Source organism: Thermomyces dupontii, assembly GCF_041956625.1.
Source record: "Thermomyces dupontii strain NRRL 2155 unplaced genomic scaffold VTN31scaffold_2, whole genome shotgun sequence".
In the NCBI taxonomy this organism is placed as follows: Eukaryota; Fungi; Ascomycota; class Eurotiomycetes; order Eurotiales; family Trichocomaceae; genus Thermomyces; species Thermomyces dupontii.
The window spans coordinates 1,537,865-1,558,613 of record NW_027192308.1 but is presented as its reverse complement, the minus strand read 5'-3'; the positions used below and the strand labels follow the sequence as shown (position 1 = coordinate 1,558,613).

General features: G+C 52.9%; 11 protein-coding genes across 11 annotated transcripts; 9 read left to right on the top strand and 2 right to left on the bottom strand.

Moving 5' to 3' along the window:
- Positions 1 to 131: 131 nt before the first annotated feature.
- VTN31DRAFT_2939 (uncharacterized protein) lies at positions 132 to 992 on the top strand (the record flags this gene model as incomplete). The annotated part of the gene is made up of 1 exon (XM_069403162.1): positions 132 to 992. The coding sequence occupies one exon, from the start codon at positions 132 to 134 to the stop codon at positions 990 to 992; it is 861 nt and encodes a 286-aa protein (XP_069262372.1).
- Positions 993 to 2,538: 1,546 nt separating this feature from the next.
- Positions 2,539 to 4,115, top strand: VTN31DRAFT_2938 (uncharacterized protein; the record flags this gene model as incomplete). Its single annotated transcript, XM_069403161.1, has 3 exons — positions 2,539 to 2,767; positions 2,817 to 4,038; positions 4,088 to 4,115. 3 exons carry the CDS (start codon positions 2,539 to 2,541, stop codon positions 4,113 to 4,115), a joined length of 1,479 nt encoding a protein of 492 aa, XP_069262371.1.
- Positions 4,116 to 4,928: 813 nt separating this feature from the next.
- On the top strand, positions 4,929 to 6,439 carry VTN31DRAFT_2937 (uncharacterized protein; the record flags this gene model as incomplete). Its single annotated transcript, XM_069403160.1, has 4 exons — positions 4,929 to 4,993; positions 5,068 to 5,094; positions 5,162 to 5,670; positions 5,730 to 6,439. The coding sequence occupies 4 exons, from the start codon at positions 4,929 to 4,931 to the stop codon at positions 6,437 to 6,439; spliced, it is 1,311 nt and encodes a 436-aa protein (XP_069262370.1).
- Positions 6,440 to 7,897: 1,458 nt separating this feature from the next.
- VTN31DRAFT_2936 (uncharacterized protein) lies at positions 7,898 to 8,502 on the top strand (the record flags this gene model as incomplete). Its single annotated transcript, XM_069403159.1, has 2 exons — positions 7,898 to 8,347; positions 8,395 to 8,502. The coding sequence occupies 2 exons, from the start codon at positions 7,898 to 7,900 to the stop codon at positions 8,500 to 8,502; spliced, it is 558 nt and encodes a 185-aa protein (XP_069262369.1).
- Positions 8,503 to 8,968: 466 nt separating this feature from the next.
- VTN31DRAFT_2935 (uncharacterized protein) lies at positions 8,969 to 9,633 on the top strand (the record flags this gene model as incomplete). Its single annotated transcript, XM_069403158.1, has 2 exons — positions 8,969 to 9,550; positions 9,607 to 9,633. 2 exons carry the CDS (start codon positions 8,969 to 8,971, stop codon positions 9,631 to 9,633), a joined length of 609 nt encoding a protein of 202 aa, XP_069262368.1.
- A 347-nt stretch (positions 9,634 to 9,980) lies between these two features.
- VTN31DRAFT_2934 (uncharacterized protein) lies at positions 9,981 to 11,291 on the top strand (the record flags this gene model as incomplete). Its single annotated transcript, XM_069403157.1, has 1 exon — positions 9,981 to 11,291. One exon carries the CDS (start codon positions 9,981 to 9,983, stop codon positions 11,289 to 11,291), a length of 1,311 nt encoding a protein of 436 aa, XP_069262367.1.
- A 973-nt stretch (positions 11,292 to 12,264) lies between these two features.
- VTN31DRAFT_2933 (uncharacterized protein) lies at positions 12,265 to 12,920 on the top strand (the record flags this gene model as incomplete). Its single annotated transcript, XM_069403156.1, has 2 exons — positions 12,265 to 12,339; positions 12,402 to 12,920. 2 exons carry the CDS (start codon positions 12,265 to 12,267, stop codon positions 12,918 to 12,920), a joined length of 594 nt encoding a protein of 197 aa, XP_069262366.1.
- Positions 12,921 to 13,285: 365 nt separating this feature from the next.
- Positions 13,286 to 15,810, top strand: VTN31DRAFT_2932 (uncharacterized protein; the record flags this gene model as incomplete). The annotated part of the gene is made up of 2 exons (XM_069403155.1): positions 13,286 to 13,373; positions 13,424 to 15,810. 2 exons carry the CDS (start codon positions 13,286 to 13,288, stop codon positions 15,808 to 15,810), a joined length of 2,475 nt encoding a protein of 824 aa, XP_069262365.1.
- Positions 15,811 to 15,994: 184 nt separating this feature from the next.
- VTN31DRAFT_2931 (mitochondrial 54S ribosomal protein mL59) lies at positions 15,995 to 16,700 on the bottom strand (the record flags this gene model as incomplete). Its single annotated transcript, XM_069403154.1, has 2 exons — positions 15,995 to 16,036; positions 16,101 to 16,700. 2 exons carry the CDS (start codon positions 16,698 to 16,700, stop codon positions 15,995 to 15,997), a joined length of 642 nt encoding a protein of 213 aa, XP_069262364.1.
- A 339-nt stretch (positions 16,701 to 17,039) lies between these two features.
- VTN31DRAFT_2930 (uncharacterized protein) lies at positions 17,040 to 19,469 on the top strand (the record flags this gene model as incomplete). Its single annotated transcript, XM_069403153.1, has 5 exons — positions 17,040 to 17,108; positions 17,181 to 17,396; positions 17,463 to 17,566; positions 18,009 to 19,386; positions 19,443 to 19,469. 5 exons carry the CDS (start codon positions 17,040 to 17,042, stop codon positions 19,467 to 19,469), a joined length of 1,794 nt encoding a protein of 597 aa, XP_069262363.1.
- A 445-nt stretch (positions 19,470 to 19,914) lies between these two features.
- Positions 19,915 to 20,427, bottom strand: VTN31DRAFT_2929 (uncharacterized protein; the record flags this gene model as incomplete). The annotated part of the gene is made up of 1 exon (XM_069403151.1): positions 19,915 to 20,427. One exon carries the CDS (start codon positions 20,425 to 20,427, stop codon positions 19,915 to 19,917), a length of 513 nt encoding a protein of 170 aa, XP_069262362.1.
- Between the last annotated feature and the right edge of the window lie 322 nt (positions 20,428 to 20,749).

Genomic DNA, 20,749 nt, shown 5'->3' with positions numbered 1-20,749 from the left:
ATAAAAATCGCTGCAAGCTCGACTCTTACAACAGAGAAATCCCAGCGGCATCTCGTGCATCAATTACTCACAAAGCTGTGACCAACTCTTCACTCGACGGCCGCTTTTTGCGCTGTCAAGTTTTGAGCACAATGTCGCTCTACCGCTGCTGCCGCGCTGCCTCAGTGCAGGCCCGGCGATTCTCGACATCCTCCACGCTACGGGTTGGCCCCGAATCGCCAAACTTCATCGACGTGCCTCAAACTCTACAACCTGACCTGCCCTCGAAGCCCAAAGTCAAGGGCACTCTTCCCGTCCCTCGAGAACTTTTCCCCAAGCGGCGCCCAGACAAGGCAACATGGGCCTACGTCGCCGACGCCACACCCGAGCCCAAGACGCAGAAACCTATCCCGGAGAACGACCCGCACGCAGAGGAAATCGAATGGAGACGACGAATGGCCGAAGTCCGACGCCGCAACCTTCGTGAAGGTCTCGCCGAGCTGTACGAGCGGAAGACCACCACGGAAAAAAGGATGCAGAAGCGGAGCGCCGCCAAGCAGGCCCATCGAGAACGGATCCTGAACCAGCCGGAGCGTGAAGATGAGCGACTGACACGCCCTTCGGTTCCGGAGGCGATGAAGCCGCGCAAATTGGCGGTACTGCCGGATCCAGATCGGGAGGAACGCCTGGCGAGGGCACGACAACGCGTCGAGGAGAAGGTTCTGGAAAAGAAGATAGAGCGGCAGAGCTCGTTGCAGACGCTGTATATGAATGCGCGCCACTTTATCGTGACTGAGGAGCAACTCGCGAAGGAGATTGATCGAGTGTTCCCCGAGGGTGAGAACGAGGCCTGGCGCAGCGATCACCGCCCCGGGGAGAATATCTGGAACTTGGGTCTGCCGCCGACTATTCAGCAGACGGTCCAGAACCGGAGCAGCGAAACGGGCCGATGGACAACGATTCAGGATCGCGTGCAGAAGTTGGCAGAGGAAATCACCGGCGGCAAGATTTAAAGCGCGCTTTCCTGAACTCGATTGTATTATATACCATTGGGATTTTCTGTCATGTATGTACTTTATTCCTGAGAATTCGACTCATGTTCTACGATGGTCAGAGTCCATGGGACCTTGACTTCCAAGAACACCGACTCGGTTACTCCGTCCATTACAGTGTAAACGATCTGTGATGATCTGGTTGAGCAATAATATTCAAATATTTACCAGGATGGTATGTCGGAAGCTGTGCTCAACCACCAAATGTTTAATGACTTGATTAACTAAGTAGCTAGTCGCGCGGGGACGACGAAGTAATCCAGCTTCCGAGGCGTTCAAACATGCGGAGGGAGCTGCCTTAACAAAGCAAGGATATTTCTTATATTGTACCTTTGGATCATATCAATTTCCGAGTTGAGAGAAAGTGATGCTGCAGCATCGTCATTCCGTGATTACTCACTCATCACAGCCTTCTTCAATGGCAAATCGACCGGAGAAAAAGCGGCCGAATCAAAGCTGATGTGTGGTCTGATTCTCGCCACGTCTCTGCAGTTTCTAGACATTTCGGAATTCCATTCCGGAGCCAGAAATGCAACAGACGATAGATTTACCGTGCAAATCAGGCAAGTTTTTCAAGGTATCACGCGGAATACATGATTGTCCGTCGCTTGAGGTCGGTGAATGGATTGTCCAGAGCGTTCGTATCAGAGAAGGGAGAGTGTTAGGGCTAGACGTCGAACGCACCCTGCTCGGCGCAGAGGACTTCACTGCTGAGTTTTGAGGTTCAAATCCCTCTCTGAGAACCAATGGTCATTGTGCCATGCGAGATACAAGATGTTCTCAGTATCAGTTCCATGCGCGTAACGAGATGCGACGGGCAAATACGACTTCTGAAGCCAACGGCAAGATGATATCAGAATATTATTCCGGTTCCCTCTACGTTTCCGATGCCGTATCCCTGGTTCGAGGCCTGGCGCGGGAGATTTCCGACGCCGTCTCACGCGTTGCGACAGGCGTCTGGGCCAATGCATAATGACATATGCTGTCAATACAGCAACCATATGGCCTCCAGCCCAACCTCGGCCCTCAATTCACTTTCTGGCTCGAGGGTCCGATTGCTCATCATCGGCCGTCCAGGATGAATGCGCTCCCAGATCTGTCCGTTTATGCTCCGCCACTGGCCTTTCAACAACCAGAATGACTGCCTGATGACGATTTCCCGAACAACTTCCTTTTCCTGGACCTTTGTCTTCGGAGCGTTCTACATAGACCATATAACCGGGTTGATCTCATCCTGTTGTATGATTCTGATGGGACTTGCTGCTTCCATTTCGTCATTGTCCACCGCGAGAGCAGCTATCAACCCGGGCCCTTAACTGTTATCTTGCTGAATCGCAGTGGGCAGCAGTCACTGGGCAAGTCAACCGTCTTTCGGCTGGAATACGCTTCTGATGCAGGTCATCTGCTGGAAGATCAAAAACAACAAGCAGGCACCAGAAAGACGCATCTCAATCCAAGAGAACGGAACACCCTGTATCCCATCAGCGGTCTCGCTCGAGAGCTCGGCATGATGAAAAGAGTCGCTGCGATCGCCGTGTTCATGGCCGCGGCTGATGCCCTGGTGGCACGAGACACTGACTGTTGCTTCGATTTGATTGTTGGAGATGGAGGAGACACTGTCGGCCAGATCCCTGATGGTCAGGTTCGATTCGGCGGTGACCTACCGCAGTCACAGTTCTGCATCTCGTCCAACGGTACTATCACTGACCAAAATGGACGCGGCTGCATCCTCACCCGTAAGTCAATCCTTGTATTTATTGCCCTTCCTGTGCCTAACTCGTGCAGCACCCACAACGCAACTCCAATGTGATGCCGGTGCCGATGGTACGCCCGGGTTCTCTATAGACGACGACGGCAAGCTCCAATTCGGTGGAAACCGTACTTTCGTTGCTTGCCAGTCCGGTGAAAAGGGCGAATTGAACATATACGACAACCCGCCCCCTGAAGACGTGACCGGTTGCCGCAGCATTCAACTCATTGCTGGTGAATGTCAGGGCGTTGTTACAATAACTCCAACTTCAGTACCGACAACCTCGCCAACAACCAAAGTTCCTGGTGAGACGCCGAGTCCTCCAGGCGCTCCAGGTGGTCCAGGTCCGGGAGTTCCAGGCGGTCCCGGTGCTCCAGGTGCTGAGATCACGCAAGGCCCAGGCCGTCCCGGCGGTCCTGTTGTCCCTATCACACGTACTGCCACGACCATTGCTCCCACAGGACCTCCAGGCCTCCCGCCGTTCCCGATCTCGCCAGGTCCCGGGGGTCCGGGAGGCCCGGGCGTTCCCACTGATGGTTTGCCAGGAGGCCCAGGAACTCAAGGCCCTCCGGGCCCGGGAACTCAAGGTCCCCCCGGCCCAGGGGCTGAAGGTCCCCCGGGTCCAGGAGTTAGATGTCCGGGTCCGAAAGCCGGATGCCCTCCGGGTCCAGGTGCGGAAGGCCCTGGCGGCCCTCCCAGTCCACCATCCATCCCGGAGCCAGGTGCGCCGCCTGGCGGTGCCGGCGGTGGAGTTGGCGCCCCGTTCCCCAGTCACACCCCGACGCCTGTCGGCCAACCTTGTCCCACGGATATTGCACCCGGAAAATTCCAATGGCCTCATTTGATCATCCCAATTGACAAGACTGCACCATCCAATGCGCCCGGAACGTCATTCAACGGAACGATCACTACCACCATCTCGTCCATCTTCAACTTCGACCTGCCATCCAAGCTCGGCGGCAAACAATGCTCACTCAATTTCTACTTCCCGCATCAGGAGGAGCTCATCACCTCCGCCTTTACCTTTGATGGACGAGGGCTGTTTGATTTTGCGCAATTGGCGGCTCCAGCGTCCGAGGAGACGTGTTTCGACAATGCTCCAGCGATCAGCACCGATTTCGGTGCCATGGAGATGTCACCGGGGCACAATTACACGATTAGCAATTTCCCATGCCCGGCGGGAACTACGGTGGCGTTTGTCATCCGGGCTTCGGGGACCATTTCCTTTGACTGGTTCCAGGACTTCAATCCCTCTCCGTAAGTTCGCGTCTGTCCAATGATTTCCCTGGTCACTAACTGGACTTAGGATTGGGCTCTTCATCACGACCTGTTGATGGATCATGAGGGATCCTCGTAGTACTCCTTTGTACATGTCCACAGGGGGGAGCATGCAGTAGATGCAAAACGGGGGAGAACAAAGCAGGAGCATGCAGTCGATGGCACAAGGAAAGAACGATCGATTGTATGTAGAGACGAAAGACTCTTATTAGGATGGGCATTTCTTCATTCGACGGTTGCGACTAGCATCTGGGGCAAAGCCACCTTCCCTAACCATCGACGTCACGATACACATTGCCCGATTGGGTTCGCGTGGTTGACAGATTGGCCATCAACCTGAGGCAGGAACTTCAGGAAGAGAAAGACTTGTAATTTGTATCGATGATGATTAGGTAAGGAACTACACAAAGGGGCCTCAACACGGCTAAGAGCATTCCATAACTGTCAACATCAATTACTCATTTGAATAATGCGTCATTCCAGAAGCAGAAAACAACTGCACTAATGAGAGCGACTGCAATTACGTACGAGTACTTGTACAGATTATCTAAAATATAATTACTCCGTACTGTACTCGAGTCAAAAGACACAAGGCTGTGTGGCTTGGAACCCTTTTCTGTCAATCTGTCTACTTAACTAGTCGTGATTTGTTTGACCCACCAGAAACGGGACGGCGAAGCGCTCCCACTGCTCCAGCGTCAAAGGTTCAGCTGGGCGTGGTCGCGATCCAATATTCCCTACTAATTTTGAGTACTGTACTCCGTATCTAATAGTTTTAACAGACTTGCATCTTCACTCCTTTCTCCTTCAGTCATATCCTTTGGGTGACTTCTCCGGCGGCGTGGAGTCCGCGGAGTGCTGTTCGCAGAATGGGACAGCTCCCCAGAAAGCTTCCCTTCTCCAAGAAGCCGTTGACCCTCCGCGTTACTATTTCGTGCGTTTGTCCCCCACAGATCCCTTCATGGCGTGCAATGCGAAGTGCTGACTCTATCATCTTGTCGTGTTTAGCTACATTTTCGACTATGTAATCATCATGTGAGTATAAGTCGCCCGCCGCTTCCAATCGATCGTTCCCAGCCCGCTGATCGTCAGGCCGCGACAGCGCTCTCGCCATTGCATTCTTCATTCTCGACTCTGTCGAGCCCTACCATCAGCACTTCTCGCTCGAGAATAAAAGCCTGCAATATCCATACGCCGTCAAGGAACGCATCACAATAACGCAAGCAATCGCGGTATCGATTGGCGGCCCGATCATTGTGATCGCGATCTATACCCTCCTGATCGATGGCCTCTTCTCGCATCACAAGCCGTCGGGAAATTCGACGTCGACGCGGAGGAGATTGATGGGTCCGTATCGCCTCAAGGATCGGCTATGGGAGCTCAATTGCGGGATTTTGGGGTTATTGTTGTCGCAGGCCCTCGCGTTTGCCATCACCCAGGCCTTGAAGACGGCCTGTGGAAAGCCCCGACCTGATATCATCGACCGTTGCCAGCCGCGCCCGGGAAGTGCCGATGCACCCATTTACGGTCTGTCCAACTCGTCGATATGCACGGGGGATAAGAAGATCATCAAGGACGGGTTCCGGTCATGGCCATCAGGTCACAGCAGCTGTAAGTCTCCTGTCATTTCCCTAACGTGGGACCTCTGGTTGACGCGGTGTGCTTGGTAGCTTCTTTCGCAGGGTTGTTTTACCTCTCTTTGTACCTCTCCGGAAAGATGCACATCATGGACAACCGCGGCGAAGTTTGGAAGATGATTATTGTCTTGATCCCAACATTATCGGCAGCCCTGGTGGCGGTGACTCGTATCATGGATGCACGTCATCACCCATTCGACGTCATCACTGGATCGATGCTGGGCGTCTTCACAGCCTATGTGTCGTATCGCCAGTACTTCCCGCCGCTCTCAGAGCCCTGGCGAAAAGGGCGTGCCTATCCTATCCGTAGTTGGGGAACGACACCGGAACCGCCTCGATATGCCGAGCGGTTGCACGGATCCGAGGACGATGGTGTGCCCCTGCGCGATGGTGACGAAGAGCGCATCCCTGTCGCAAACCCTCGGCAAGATAGCTTCCGCACGTCTCCCAACCTCCGTCATCCTGCAGCGTTGACTCCGGCAGTGTACGCCCGACGTCAACGTGACTGTGATGGGTACTCATCGTCCTCCAGCGAGGACGTAGCCACTGGTTATGAAATGACCACCCCGCAGTACGGACCAATGACGCGGCTGGAGTCATCCGATTCGCAGTATGATCCATACCGAGCTGAGATGGGATACCAATCGCGATCGGAGTTGCAATCGCCTGCGCCGCCTGTTGAGCCGGTTCCTGCAGCATCAAGGTCGCTGGCTGGGAGCAAACGACCACTTGATGAACAGTGACACAACTACCATGGAGGCAAACTATCTGCATTGTATTTGCTTTTTCAGGGTTGGAGTTTGTTGCATCCGGTATCACGGTGAACATACGTGCCGCTTGATTTCTGTTGAACTCAAGTTCTCTAGCATATCCGATTGAGCATGGGATCTGGTCACTTTTGCCTATCTTTGACACGAAGATTCTTTACGATATGGGAAACTCTGATGCTGTAGATTTGAATGGATGATTGTCGCTCATGCTCCTCCTACTCCCTATGATAATTGGTGATTGTGTCCACTCATGCGTAACTAATGCTCTGATCCAGATGGCTCTTCTGTGGCAACGATGTACGGAGTAAAACAATCCGAGATAAAATGCGGGCGCCCCTCCGGTTATCACGAATATTCTCATCTTGATCATCAGAAATCTTCAGTTTATGAACCTTTATGTCCAAGAGTCAATCGATCAATGCAATGTTTTCAGCGAATTACAGCTGCAGCAAGCGGACATAGAGATTGGCCGAGTTTATCAAATCTTAACCCTAACCCTAAATCCTTCTGATAGGAACCAACATTTCAGGGTCGACCAATCGACACTTCTCTTTCCTTATGGTTTGTAGCTGCTCGTACATGTTCGAACCCTTATTATTGTCCACAACTGTCCTCGACTGTGCCCGGGCCTGGGATCTTTATGTGGGTTTCCGGGCTATGGATGCGACTCCTTGAAATTGGCAGCTCTGGATTCGGAGTCATACCTAGGTAATTGCCTAGGTATTCTAAGCCCTCGGCCCTAACAATGCTCCGTTGATGCTAGATACAGTACCACGAGCTCATCCTTGGAACCATCCTTCTCTTCTGATCACCTGCTCGGGGACAGCCTTTTTGGCGACACGACAATGACGAACAGGCCAGCGGTTACTAGGTATTGAGCATCTCGTACGGTTGATAGGTCCCCTCCGCAGAGGGGGGATGAAGTGTGCGTCCTCAGAAAGAAATGGATGTGCTACCGGTGTGGTGAATATATATCCATTAGTAGTAAGGGTACCCCCGACGGCCTCGCCCGACCCCTTTGTCTACCGACCTTCCGGTTGCGGCGCTCTTTGATCTGTCGCCTTTCAAGTTTCTAGCCGGCTAGGCCTAATGCCAGCAGCGGTGTTGTTATTTTGGGCTTTATTTAATCAATGCATTGATGGTGTGACGCCACACTGGCTTCGGGACACTCATATATAGGCTGCAGAGTTGCTCCCTCAAGAGTCAACTTCTGGACTCTCTTGCATGTCTTTTTTTTTTTTTTCAAGCAAGCGTTTGTGAGATCTGTCACTCAAACAACCGCAAGGTAAAAAACCGGGTGTTGGAAATATGCCTTTTGCATCCAAATCCAAAGAAAGGTGGTTCAGGAAGAGACAAGCCGCCCTATCCGACGGCGATGGAGTTTCTGCGACGTCTCCGCCTTCTCGACAGGTTCAAACGTCGACGACAACAATGGCCTCTCTGAGTTCTCCAAGGAAGGGCGTTCATGCATTACCGACACTAAGTACAAGTGCCTCGTCCCTTGACCTTCAAACTCCGAAAGACATTTCGGGAGACTCTTCTCATCGGCCGAGCGAAGTCCTGGATATCTGGCCTCGGGCTTACAAGATTTTGCAAGACCGAGAGCCCGAGCTAGTAGAGGACTACAAGAAGCACCTGGCTTCGCTGCAGGGTGACAGAAACTCAAAACATCTGTCGGTTGAGACGACCGTAAGCCGGCTCATGCACGACTTTGAAAAGAACCAATGGCGAGTCTCGCTACTGGACAAGGATATCATTATTCGGCAGCACGTCGAAAGGCTCACAAAGTTTCTCTTCCGGTCAGACTCGCTGGTCCAGGCCGCCGTGTCGAGTCAGCCATACGCCGCATTGGCATGGTCCGGAGCGTTCTTATTTCTCTCGGTAAGAAAGCTTCGGTGAATTCAACGGGCATATGCTGACTTTGGGAGCTACTTACTAGCGCTACGTCAATGAATGCATCGATGCTAAAAGGATTCAATTCGCTCTGCGATGTCCAAGTATATTGGGAAATCGTGGAGAAACAGAGTCGAGATTAAACCAAGAAGGGGGTCAAAAAAGGAAAAAAAAAAAAAAAGAAAAAGACATCAACGAAAGAAAAGAACAGGGAAGAAAATCGGAAAATGGTACAAGGAAACCCAATGTATCTGTATCTTCCACCCCTCTTCCCCAACTTTGCTGTCAGAATCGTAAGCTCTATGTCGTCGAGTTGCTCTCTTCTTTCATCTTGTCTTGCGCCGTTCCAACGACGGACCTTCCGCCCAATGCAATCAACGGCCGCAAGCCCGGTCGAACCCAAAACCAAAGCGCCAACAAAGGAAAATATGCAAACCCCAAATGAACCCAAATACCCAATCCCAGTCACCATGGAAACTCGGAAAGTCAGTTCATCCAGCGGGACTTAAAACGTCATACAACTCAATCACGTGACCAATGTACAATCTCTAGAAGAGCTGGGATGACGGAAGAGAAACTCCCTTGTCCACTTCCACACACACTGGCACCATGAACGGGACATATAGTACAGACGCCGTCGAGCCCCCGCGACCCCCTCCAGATCCAGTCGAGCGACCGCCGACACCCCCACCACCACCTCCGCCGGAGGACTCGCTGCCTCCGCCGCCGCCAAACGATAGTCGGACTGATGGTAATGGTGATGCGCCTCCCCCCCCTCCCCCGCCGCCACCGCCGCCGCCCGCCGAGGAAGGGGAAGGTCCGCCGGCGAAGAAGCAAAAGAAGAAGGTTGGTTGGGGAGGAACAGCGGCGCCGAAGCCGCTGAGTGTTATCCGAACCAAGAGCGCTCTGTCGACAGACGTCATCAAGGACCTGGTGCAGAGCTACATGCAATACCTGCTTGAGCGAGGGACTCAGGCTGCAGCCAATGAGTACATGACACTGGATCGAGAAGTTCACGGCCCGGCGTCAGTATCGCAGACCAATCGTGCAGGCGATGCTCAAAAGGCCACACCAGGCACGGCCTGGCCAACGCCAACGCCAGATCCCGCGGCCGCAGCCGCAGCAAATCCACAACAGGCGTATGCCTACTACCAGCAGCAGGGCGTTCCCCAGCAGCCGGTCAACGGAGCGGTCAGTCCAGCTACTTTCCCCATGTTCAATTCCTGGTTGCTAATTTTTGTCCACAGGCTCAGCCTCATCCTGTCCGATACTGATCGATCTTGTTTGATGTAGAGTGGTTTTTACGTCCCTTTTCCCCCTTGCAGTAGAGCGAGACGACACTGACCTTGTATTAACATCATTACTACTACCTGGTTGTGTTCTTGATATCCGTCCTCCAGGTGGTGTATCTGGTCACCTTGGCCTGACGGATACCGAGATGCAGCAGAACTATGAGGCTGGACAGCGATGTGGCGATGAGAATGACATCCTCAATGGGAAGCCTACCGGAGCGCTGCGGGTCAGCCTCGGTGCGATGAGCAGCTGGAGTGATGTGAAGTCCTTTGTTGCATTCATCGAGCAATAGGATGACCGTCGAAGAATTGCGGAACGTTTGAAGAGCATGGAGCACCGAACATACCTGTGGCTCCATCTGACGTTTAAGACCATCGAACAGGAACTGGGAAAATATTACAAGCTGTCAGACATGGAAACAATTCTCTCTGATATTCCCTCCCAGGTATCGGAAGCATATGAGAAAATTCTGAACAGGAGCGAGCATAAGCACGAAACAGAGACTCTTCTGCAGATTGTCCTGGCGGCGAAACGCCCCCTGACGCTCGATGAAGCGAACATTGCTTTGACGATGGCCTTGAAGAGCGAACGATTTGACTCCCATTCCGCGTTAAAATCGAACATGTGTCCCCGCAAAAGCTTCAAAGACACGGTGAGATATTTGTGTGGACTCTTAATCGGTGTGTATGACTCGAAACTTTTGTTCATCCATCAAACAGCCAGGGAGTTTCTCATCCATCGGGAACGGAGGGGCAACTGGCAGGGCCGTTTCAATCTAACAAGAGCACATGGCAAGATGGCATTGATTTGCTTGGAGTACCTGTCTTACTTGGATGAGGAGCAGTCTGTCTGGGATATCAGGGAAGATTGTCCACTGGCGGAGTACTCTTCAGAATACTGGACAGACCACGTCAAAGTCGCGGAGACAGAAGAGGATGTGCAGGAAGGTGTCTTGAACTTCTTTCTTGAGCAAAAACAGGCCTACGCCGTTTGGGGTGAACTACTTCGCGATCAGTCCGAACGGATGGCAATCGGGAGCGAAATGGCTCCTCCGTTGTATTACGCATCGGCAACAGGTCTCGTGCGCATCGCAGACCTACTGTTGAAAAGTGGTGCCGATGCCAACGCACAAGGCGGATACTATGGCAGTGCTCTCCAGGCTGGATCTTACGATGGAATCATGGAATTGGTGCAACTGCTGCTGGATAAGGGTGCTGATGTCAATGCACAAGGCGGCTACTTTGGCAACGCTCTTCAGGCGGCTTCTTATCGAGGAGACGAGGAACTGGTGGAATTGCTACTGAAACGAGGTGCTGATGTCAACGCGCAAGGCGGCAAGTATGGCACTGCTCTCCAGGCTGCTTCTAGCGAGGGTCACATCGAATTGGTGCAGTTGCTGTTGGAAAGAGGAGCCAATGTCAATGCTCAAGGTGGCGAGTATGGCAATGCTCTTCAAGCTGCTTCTCTCGTCGGATGCAAGGAGTTGGTAGAGCTGCTGCTGGACAGAGGTGCTGACGTCAACGCACAAGGCGGCGAATATGGCAATGCTCTCCGAGCTGCTGAAATTGTGGGCAATGATGAGGTTGTGAAGCTGCTATTAGAGAGAGGTGCCAATGCCAATGCACACGGTGGTCACTAGGAGGTAGTACTCTTGCTACCGCTCCATCGACTGCTTCAAACAGAGCAGAATGATTACTAGTACTCTCGAAGAATGGTCCTCAAAAGCGGTTCTTGTTCATACGACTGTTCTCACAAGATTTGGCCGGCTAAACACTGTATGTCATACATATACTACTGTTCTCAGATCTGTAGTAGCGTAGGGTATACTCGCAATTCAAGTGCGTCGTGGCCATGCCGGGCGGTACTCCGCACATCGTTATCAACATTCATATGCCTCGGTGAACGAAAAGAGCGACAATTTATCCAAGTTCTTAGATCGTTCTCGTACGAAGTAGATAAACGCTATGTTCTAGGTTGACTTCATAACTCTAATGTGAATCTCTTGTTAGGGAATTTGACTGAGAAATTTCCAGGGTTTTCTCTCTTAGCATGCACGTGTCGTGGACTCGTGGGGAAAAAAGCGATGGCTGGGGATCGGAGAAAGGGACCTTGTTCGTCTGTTTCTTGATGATTGGCCCAAATCCATCAAATCTAACATCTCCGATCCAATTCTGAGCCTATCCCAGGCCAGTTGGCGACTTCGTGTTTTTTTCCCAGCCTCCGGCTAGCGGAGCCGGAGGTGTTAGGGAACTAGGGATAAACACCCAGCCCCCCGAATTAATTGATCGTCCTTGGGATCGCACTTTGTATGAGGACGAAGAAAATCGTACCTGCAGATACTGTTGTCTCTTTCCTGTCATTCCTTCTCGAAATTCCGCTCTTTTCCATCAACGGACACTTGGGCCATCATCAACGGGTCGATCTTTCATGCATCTGCAGTGAGATCCATCGCAGTCCCCGCACTGGCCCCGTTGTTACGACTAGTCACAAATAAGTCACAAATAAAGAAAAAAAAAAAAAAAAAAAAAAAAAAAACCTAAAAAAGGGACTACATGCATACAAGACGGTGCAGCTAGAGTTTGAGTGCTGTCACATTCCAGACGACCGTCACCATGCTGGGTGAGATTCTGTTCATCTTCTGGCGACTGGTGGAGATTACCTTCCTAATCCCCATCATCGGGATGCTGGTGAGTCATCGGCGAATCTCATGTATTCATGCCCGGCGCAACTAACGGTCGTCCCGCTCCAGGCCTACTTCGTCGATGGCTACCTCAGGGCAAACCAACTCACTCCGAGCTACATCCTGGTGCTCTTCATCGTCAGCACCATCGCCGTGTTCTGGTGCCTCGATACCCTCATCCGTCTGGGCAACACTCGCCGCTCCGCCAGCTTTGTCGCCTTTATCGATCTGTGCTTCTTTGGCGCATTCATCGCCGGCGTCTACCAGTTGCGCTTCATCGCCAATGCGGACTGTGCCCATTGGGACGGCGGGAGCATCGAGGTGTCGCTGGGCCCCTTCGGGTTCAGCTTCGACGCTGATTTTGAAACCCCGAGTTTGAACAAGACGTGCTCGATGTTCAAGGCGAGCTTTGCCATGGGGATCATGGAGGTTGTCTTCTTCACATGGACGGCGTTCTTTGCCTTGTGGATCCATCGCCATCACCACGGGAAGAAAGAGGTCACCGAGACAGTCGTGCGCAGGCGAAGTCATAGCAGTCGCCGGGGGCACCATCGCCGGCCGTCTAACCGGCATCATTATGTTGTTTGACGACTTTTAGATGACGATGATGAACTCGGTTACGTACCAGTCATGATTTTCACGACTTGATGATGATACGATCGATGTACGCTTTGACGTCTCAGATGTAAGGATATGCTTAGTTTATGACCTTATGCAATGATGATTTATGAATGACTACGGAGTATGCCCATCAAAGAAACATTTCTCGACTTTCACAGTGCTCCAGTTGATCCAGTTACAATAAACATCATCAACCCTAACCCTAAAGGGATTCTGCCGAGGCTTTGATGGATATCTTATCGATAAGAGATAAAAGCATTATCAAATTGCGGGGAGATAACCAATATACCAGCTCAGTTCTTCGCAGTCTTCACAGCTTAGCTTGATGAACCATGTCAGTTTCTTTGCCAGAGTCATTTCCCGAATGCTATCCCGAACCAATAGAGCGCATCCGACAGCGTGAATATCCCCAACTCAAAGGTATACCTGCCCCTACCAGTCCAAAGCCCAAGTTGATAAGCCATATGCAGATGTTGTGTACCTCGACCATGCCGGCGCCACCCCCTACGCCAACTCGTTGATCGAGTCGTACGCTCGGGATCTGACTGCAAGTCTCTACGGGAACCCGCATTCCGTCTCGGCATCCTCCCAACGAACAACTAGTCGAGTTGACGATATCCGGCTTCGGGCGCTGAGGTTCTTCAACGCCGACCCCGATGTTTACGACCTGGTGTTTGTTTCGAATGCCACGGCTGGCGTCAAGCTGGTGGCAGATGCCATGAGGGATGGCACTAGTGGCGAGTCGGGTACCAGAGGTTTCTGGTATGGGTATCATGCCGACTCGCATACAAGTCTCGTCGGGGTCCGCGAAGTAGCCGAGCTGGGGGTCCGCTGTTTTGCGTCAGACGACGAAGTCGCAACCTGGATTTCGGAGGACGATGACAACAAGAAAGGAGTGCTGAGGCTATTCAGTTACCCGGCTCAGTCGAATATGAATGGTCGGCGACTGCCGTTGCGCTGGTGCGAGGAGATCCGGCGGTCAAAAGCGCATACGTGGACGCTGCTGGACGCTGCAGCTTATGCAGCTACCGCGCCGCTCGATCTCGGGGACCCGTCGATCGGCCCCGATTTCGTGGTCCTCAGCTTCCACAAGATCTTTGGCTTCCCCGACCTTGGCGGGTTGATTGTCCGAAAAGATGCAGGACGTGTCGTCTTTCCGCATCGACGATACTTTGGCGGTGGGACAGTGGACATGGTCGTCGCCCGCGGCACGCAGTGGCATGCGAAAAAGCAGGTTTCACTTCACGATCAGTTGGAGGATGGGACGCTGCCTTTCCACAACATCATCGCGCTTGACCATGCCATGACGGCGCATGAACGGATTTTCGGATCAATGGCCAATATTGCTGCTCATACCAGAATTTTGGCTCGCTACTTATACCGCACACTTTCTCAATTCGAAAACTCGAAGAATAAGTCAGTGTGCCGCTTTTATGTCTCGCCAGGGGCCAACTACGATGATTCTGCAACACAAGGGCCGATCATTGCATTCAACTTGCGGGACAAAAGCGGGAATTGGATCGGCGGGTCGGAAATTGAAAGGCTTGCTTCGATCAAAGGTATTCACCTTCGGTCCGGCACTCTCTGCAATCCAGGTGGTGTATCTGGTCACCTTGGCCTGACGGATACCGAGATGCAGCAGAACTATGAGGCTGGACAGCGATGTGGCGATGAGAATGACATCCTCAATGGGAAGCCTACCGGAGCGCTGCGGGTCAGCCTCGGTGCGATGAGCAGCTGGAGTGATGTGAAGTCCTTTGTTGCATTCATCGAGCAATTTTTCCTTGCCGGCACCGCACTCGCGGCGCCGAGTCGGGGCATTACCCAGGCACACGACAGGTTCTGCATCGAGAGCCTTCACGTGTACCCGATCAAAAGCTGCGCGGCGTACAACGTGCCTCCAGACGTCCCCTGGCAGATCACCCGCGAGGGTCTGGCCTGGGACCGGGAATGGTGCATCGTCCACCAGGGCACGAACACGGCGCTCAGCCAGAAGCGATATCCGCGCATGGCTCTTATCCGGCCATCCTTCGACTTTGCGCGCGGCACTCTCCGCATCTCAACACCGGATGGCAAATCCTTGGAGATCTCTTTGGCGCGGGATGATGATGGGTTTGAGGCCACGACAACAATGCAGTGTGGAAACCGAAACTCGCAACCGAAGCTGTCCCGAGTGTGCGGCGACACAGTGACCCTGCAGGTGTCGACCTCTGTGGCCGTTTCGTCATTTTTTTCTGATTTCCTAGGCGCGCCATGCACTCTGGCCCGACTGCCGCCGCGGACGTCCTCGCGGTACTCCAAAACCAGGCACGCATCCCGTACGCCGACAATGCCCGGAGCATTCCCCACCCCTCCCGATGAGAAACACACGATTCTCCTTTCCAACGAAAGCCCTATTCTCCTCATCTCCCGTTCGTCGGTGAATCAATTGAACAGGGAAATCCAATCAGCCTCTCAATCCCACATAACTTCCAGCAAAGTCATCAATATACCGGCAGCCGTTTTCCGTGCCAACATCATTGTCACCGAGAACCCACCAGACTACCCTGTCGACGAGAGTTCCGTGCGCTCTGAACGTCCTTATCTGGAAGATAAATGGACGAGTCTCCATGTCGGTGCGGACGGCATCCCGTTTGACGTCCTCGGGTCGTGTCAGCGGTGTCAGATGGTGTGCGTGGACCAGTCAACTGGCGAGCGCCGGGACGAGCCGTATTCGACCCTTGCCAGGACAAGGAGGATGAATGGCCGGGTCTGGTTCGGTCGGCATTTGGCGTTGGGGGCTTCAGCATGGGAGGACTTTGAGGAGTCCAGTTTGGCTATCCGCGCTGGCGATGTGGTGATTCCATGCTACGACTGAGCCCTTTGTCTGGCAGGAAAAGGAAAAGGGAAGAGACGTCTAAGAACCGTTGAATCATTGTTAGTATATACACATAGTAGTACATGCAAACGAGCCTCGATCCCATCCGAATGTAAATTGGCGATAGTAAAACACAATCTCGTCACGGAAGCATGAAAACCGCAGCGATGAAACAAAGATTCCATCACCGCTTGGGCCACTTCTTCCAACCCCGACCATGACCTTTCTACAACGGCGTCAGCGTCATTGATGCAACAAAAAAAAGTAGACAAAACAATAAAGGTTCTTACCTCCTTCCATTCCCTGATCAACTCGGGCATCTCCAGCATCGCCTTCTTCCTCTCCTCGAGCCTCGACTCCAACGTACGCTCCCACTTGTGACCCTTGACCTTCTGTCCGATACCCGTTCCCTTGATCGCGAGGCCGCGCTCGGCGCGACGCAGCTCTTTGTACGTGGTCGACTTGCGGCTCGGAGGCAACAGCTCTTCAACGCCGTACTTCTTGGCCAACTTGACGAGGTCGGCCTGCTGGCGGAGACCGTATCGGGGCCCCCACCATCGCGAATTGGGGCCCTTCCGCGGGAGGAATGGATTCGGGTGCTCCGGGTTGGAGTAGAGGAATGCCCGCGATGGGGACCAGGCGGTGGGATCCGCCGGTTTGGCACCCTTGGCGTCGCGCGATGGCGTGTACGGTGAGGGCAGATTGCTCTCCGTCGGTGTCGAGTTCTCGCCCTCAGTGGTAGTCGTCGGCTTGTTCTCAAGAGTTGGACGAACTGGAGAGACGAGCTGAGAGTAAATCTGTGGAGGGTACTTGGCGAAGAAATTGCGCAGCCGCGCTGGAAGTTTCGACACCACTTCGTGTGATGTCTGGGCCGCCTGTTGGGCCGACATTGTGAATGTGCAATGTCGGAGACGAGGAATTGGGCCCTTCGAACAATCGGAATGTTGAACAGTCGACTTCTCGTTTCTCTGATCGATGAAAGCTTCAATCCGGGAACCATTCGAAAGTCTAAGCGTCACGCTAACCTGTTTCGGCAGTAACGTATTTCTGCCTCAGGAATCAATCGTCCATATGAGGAGGGCCAAATCCCACTCTTCCACTGGTTTCTCCCTCAGACTCAGTTGTTCTCTCCCCATCGCTCACGCCGGTCGCATTCTTTTCATCTCGCAAAATTCGGTCTAGGACTTAGTGTATGGTTCTGCTTGTTTTCACCTGATCTCATCGCAATCATGGCCGATTACAACTACGGCGGCACAGAGGAAGAGAATGCCGAGCTGAAGAAGCTGGAAACTGAGCTGGTGCGTTAGTCCTACATGGCTCGATTCTCTGTCCACTGGTTTGTTTATGCTGATGGTTCCCCTATCGTATAGGCCGAAGATTCCGACAACTTCGAGACATGGGAAAAGCTGGTTCGTGCGGCGGAGAACCTGGAAGGTGGAATCAACCGCAACTCGAGTCCTCAAGCCATCACCACAGTCCGAAGCGCATATGATCGATTCCTGGCCAAGTTCCCGCTGTTGTTTGGTTATTGGAAGAAGTATGCCGACCTGGAGTTTTCCGTGGCCGGAACCGAGGCTGCCGAGATGGTGCGTGGAAAGACATTTTTCTCCAGGCGTGAGTGAAGTTAGCATTGTTGACCTGCGATTTTCCAGGTCTATGAGCGAGGCGTTGCCAGCATCTCCACCTCGGTCGACCTCTGGACCAACTACTGCGCCTTCAAGGTCGAGACGAATCACGACAACGATGTCATTCGAGAGTAAGTACAAGACACGTTGGCCTCCTTTCCCTTAACCTTTTTACCGACGCAGCGCGAATTTTGCCTGTTTGTTACCGATCAAGAGTTTTCCCGAGTTAGACGCTTGATTTTTTTGAGAGTTGGGAAAAGACGAGTCTAGATGATGGGTGAGATCGCTCGTCTACCGCCAGCTTGCCTGGGATCATACTTCTTACCCATGACCTTTTCTCCCAGGCTGTTTTCTTGCTTGAAAGAATCATCCCAGCCGTAGACATTCAACCAACCTACCCTCTGATCGGATCCTCGTTCAGTTTCTCACACGATGGGAGATTGATCGCCCTTGGTCACCCAGTTCATCAGCCATGGTCGACCTTGCTCATGTTTGCCATACCTAGCCTCCTCCTTTCATAGTTACCTCCTTTCTTGTATGTGGGATGGTGATGGCTGACTAACGGATGTCCAGGCTGTTCGAGCGAGGTGCCAGTTGTGTCGGGTTGGATTTCCTCGCCCATCCTTTCTGGGACAAGTACATCGAGTTTGAGGAGCGGTTGGAAGCATATGATAGGATCTTTGCCATCCTTGGCCGCGTGATTCACATTCCAATGCATCAGTATGCCAGGTATTTTGAGCGATACCGGCAGCTGGCTCAGACACGGCCAGTCAATGAACTGGCCCCTCCGGATGTCGTGGCTCGGTGTCGAGCAGAGGTCGAGGCTGCATCCGGGCAAGCCGCACCCGGCGCCAAGGCCGATGCGGAGATTGAGCGAGACCTGCGACTGCGTTTAGATGCATATCACCTGGAGATCTTCTCCCGAACGCAGACAGAGACTACCAAGCGGTGGACGTATGAGTCAGAGATTAAGCGGCCATACTTCCATGTAACGGAGTTGGACGAAGGCCAGCTTGCCAATTGGAGACGATATCTCGACTTTGAGGAGGCAGAGGGCGACTATATCCGGTGCCAATTCCTCTACGAAAGATGCCTGGTCACATGTGCCCACTACGAAGAGTTTTGGCTGCGGTATGCGCGGTGGATGGTGGCTCAGCCCGGCAAGGAGGAAGAAGTGAGGAATATCTACCAGCGGGCAAGCTCTATCTTCGTCCCCATTGCGCATCCGACGGTGCGGCTGCACTATGCGTACTTTGAGGAGATGATGGGGCGGGTTGACATCGCCAAGGACATCCACCATGCCATTCTCATCACTCTGCCCAACCATGTCGACACCATTGTATCTCTGGCGAATCTCTGCCGCCGTCATGGCTCGCTCCAGGATGCCATTGACGTCTACAAGACCCAGATTGAGTCACCACAATGTGACGTGCAGACCAAGGCGTCGCTCGTGTCTCACTGGGCCAAACTTCTGTGGAAGGTCAAAGGCTCTGCCGAGGAAGCCCGGCAGGTGTTCAAACAGAACCAGAAGCATTACTTGGACAGCCAGACATTCTGGACCAGTTACCTGACGTTCGAGCTTGAGCAGCCGACCAGCTCCTCTACGGAGTCTGCGCAATATCAACGCATTAAGCAGGTAGTGGATGATATCCGAACCAAGAGCGCTCTGTCGACAGACGTCATCAAGGACCTGGTGCAGAGCTACATGCAATACCTGCTTGAGCGAGGGACTCAGGCTGCAGCCAATGAGTACATGACACTGGATCGAGAAGTTCACGGCCCGGCGTCAGTATCGCAGACCAATCGTGCAGGCGATGCTCAAAAGGCCACACCAGGCACGGCCTGGCCAACGCCAACGCCAGATCCCGCGGCCGCAGCCGCAGCAAATCCACAACAGGCGTATGCCTACTACCAGCAGCAGGGCGTTCCCCAGCAGCCGGTCAACGGAGCGGTCAGTCCAGCTACTTTCCCCATGTTCAATTCCTGGTTGCTAATTTTTGTCCACAGGCTCAGCCTCATCCTGTCCGATACTGATCGATCTTGTTTGATGTAGAGTGGTTTTTACGTCCCTTTTCCCCCTTGCAGTAGAGCGAGACGACACTGACCTTGTATTAACATCATTACTACTACCTGGTTGTGTTCTTGATATCCGTCCTGACTCCTATCTAGATGTCTTCAGGCTCAAGAGCTACGTGGGTTGATCGCCTGTGTAAGCAGATAAGACCTTTTGCTGGGGTTGAACAGGTATAATGAACGACAAGAGTGTCTCCATTGAGCGGTGCCTACACAAAGTTCTTACTGGCCATGTTGCTCTCATCTAGCTGCTAGTACTTGCTGAACAGCACTTTGTTCCAGCACTAAGGACTATGGATCACAAGTACATCGTAAGCAGAACAGACAAGGAAGCTTCCGTGAAGCATCAGATGAATGACCTCTGCAGCATACTCCTGTCCGAAACGATACAAGGAGCGGGGCTGCATCAGTACTGTACTGTTTGGGTACTGGTGTTGGTATCGGCGCCTCTCTCTAACAACAGCTGCACAACCTTATCATGTCCGCAATCTTTAGCAGCCTGGAGAGCATTACCATATTTGCCACCTTGGGCGTGGACATCAGCGCCTCTCTCCAGCAACAGTTCCACGAGTTCCCAGGTCCCATCAACACAAGCAGCCTGGAGAGCATTGCCATAGTACCCGCCTTGTGCGTTAACATCAGCACCTCTCTCCAGCAGCAACTCCACCAGTTCCTTGTTTCCCCAAATAGAAGCAGCCTGGAGGGCATTGCCATACTGGCCGCCTCGTGCGTTGACATCTGCATCTCTCTCCAACAGCATCTCCGCAAGCTCCTTGTTTTCACTGAGACAAGCGACTTGGAGAGCAGTGCCATACTCGCCACCTTGTGCGAGTACCTTGGAATCGACACCAATATCCATGAGCAACTGCACCAGTTCGTTGTGGCCCTCACCAAAAGTAGCCTGCAGAGCATTTGCCATCCTCTACGCCTTGTGCGTTGACGTCGGCACCTCCCTCCAACAGCAGTCGCACAACCTCCAGGTGACCTCCCTTCGAGGCTGCGTGGAGAGCAGTACCATGTTCTCCACCTTGCGCACTGACATCGGTACCGCTGTCCAGCAACAGCTCCACTACTTCCTTGCTTCCGGTATAAGAAGCAGCCTGGAGGGCAGTGCCGTACCTTCCGCCTTGTAGGTTGGTATCGGCACCATGTTTCAAAAGTAACTTCACCAGTTCACCAGTTCCTTGTTGCCAGTAGCAGAAGCAGCTTGGAGAGCACAGCCATAGTGCCCACCTTGTGCA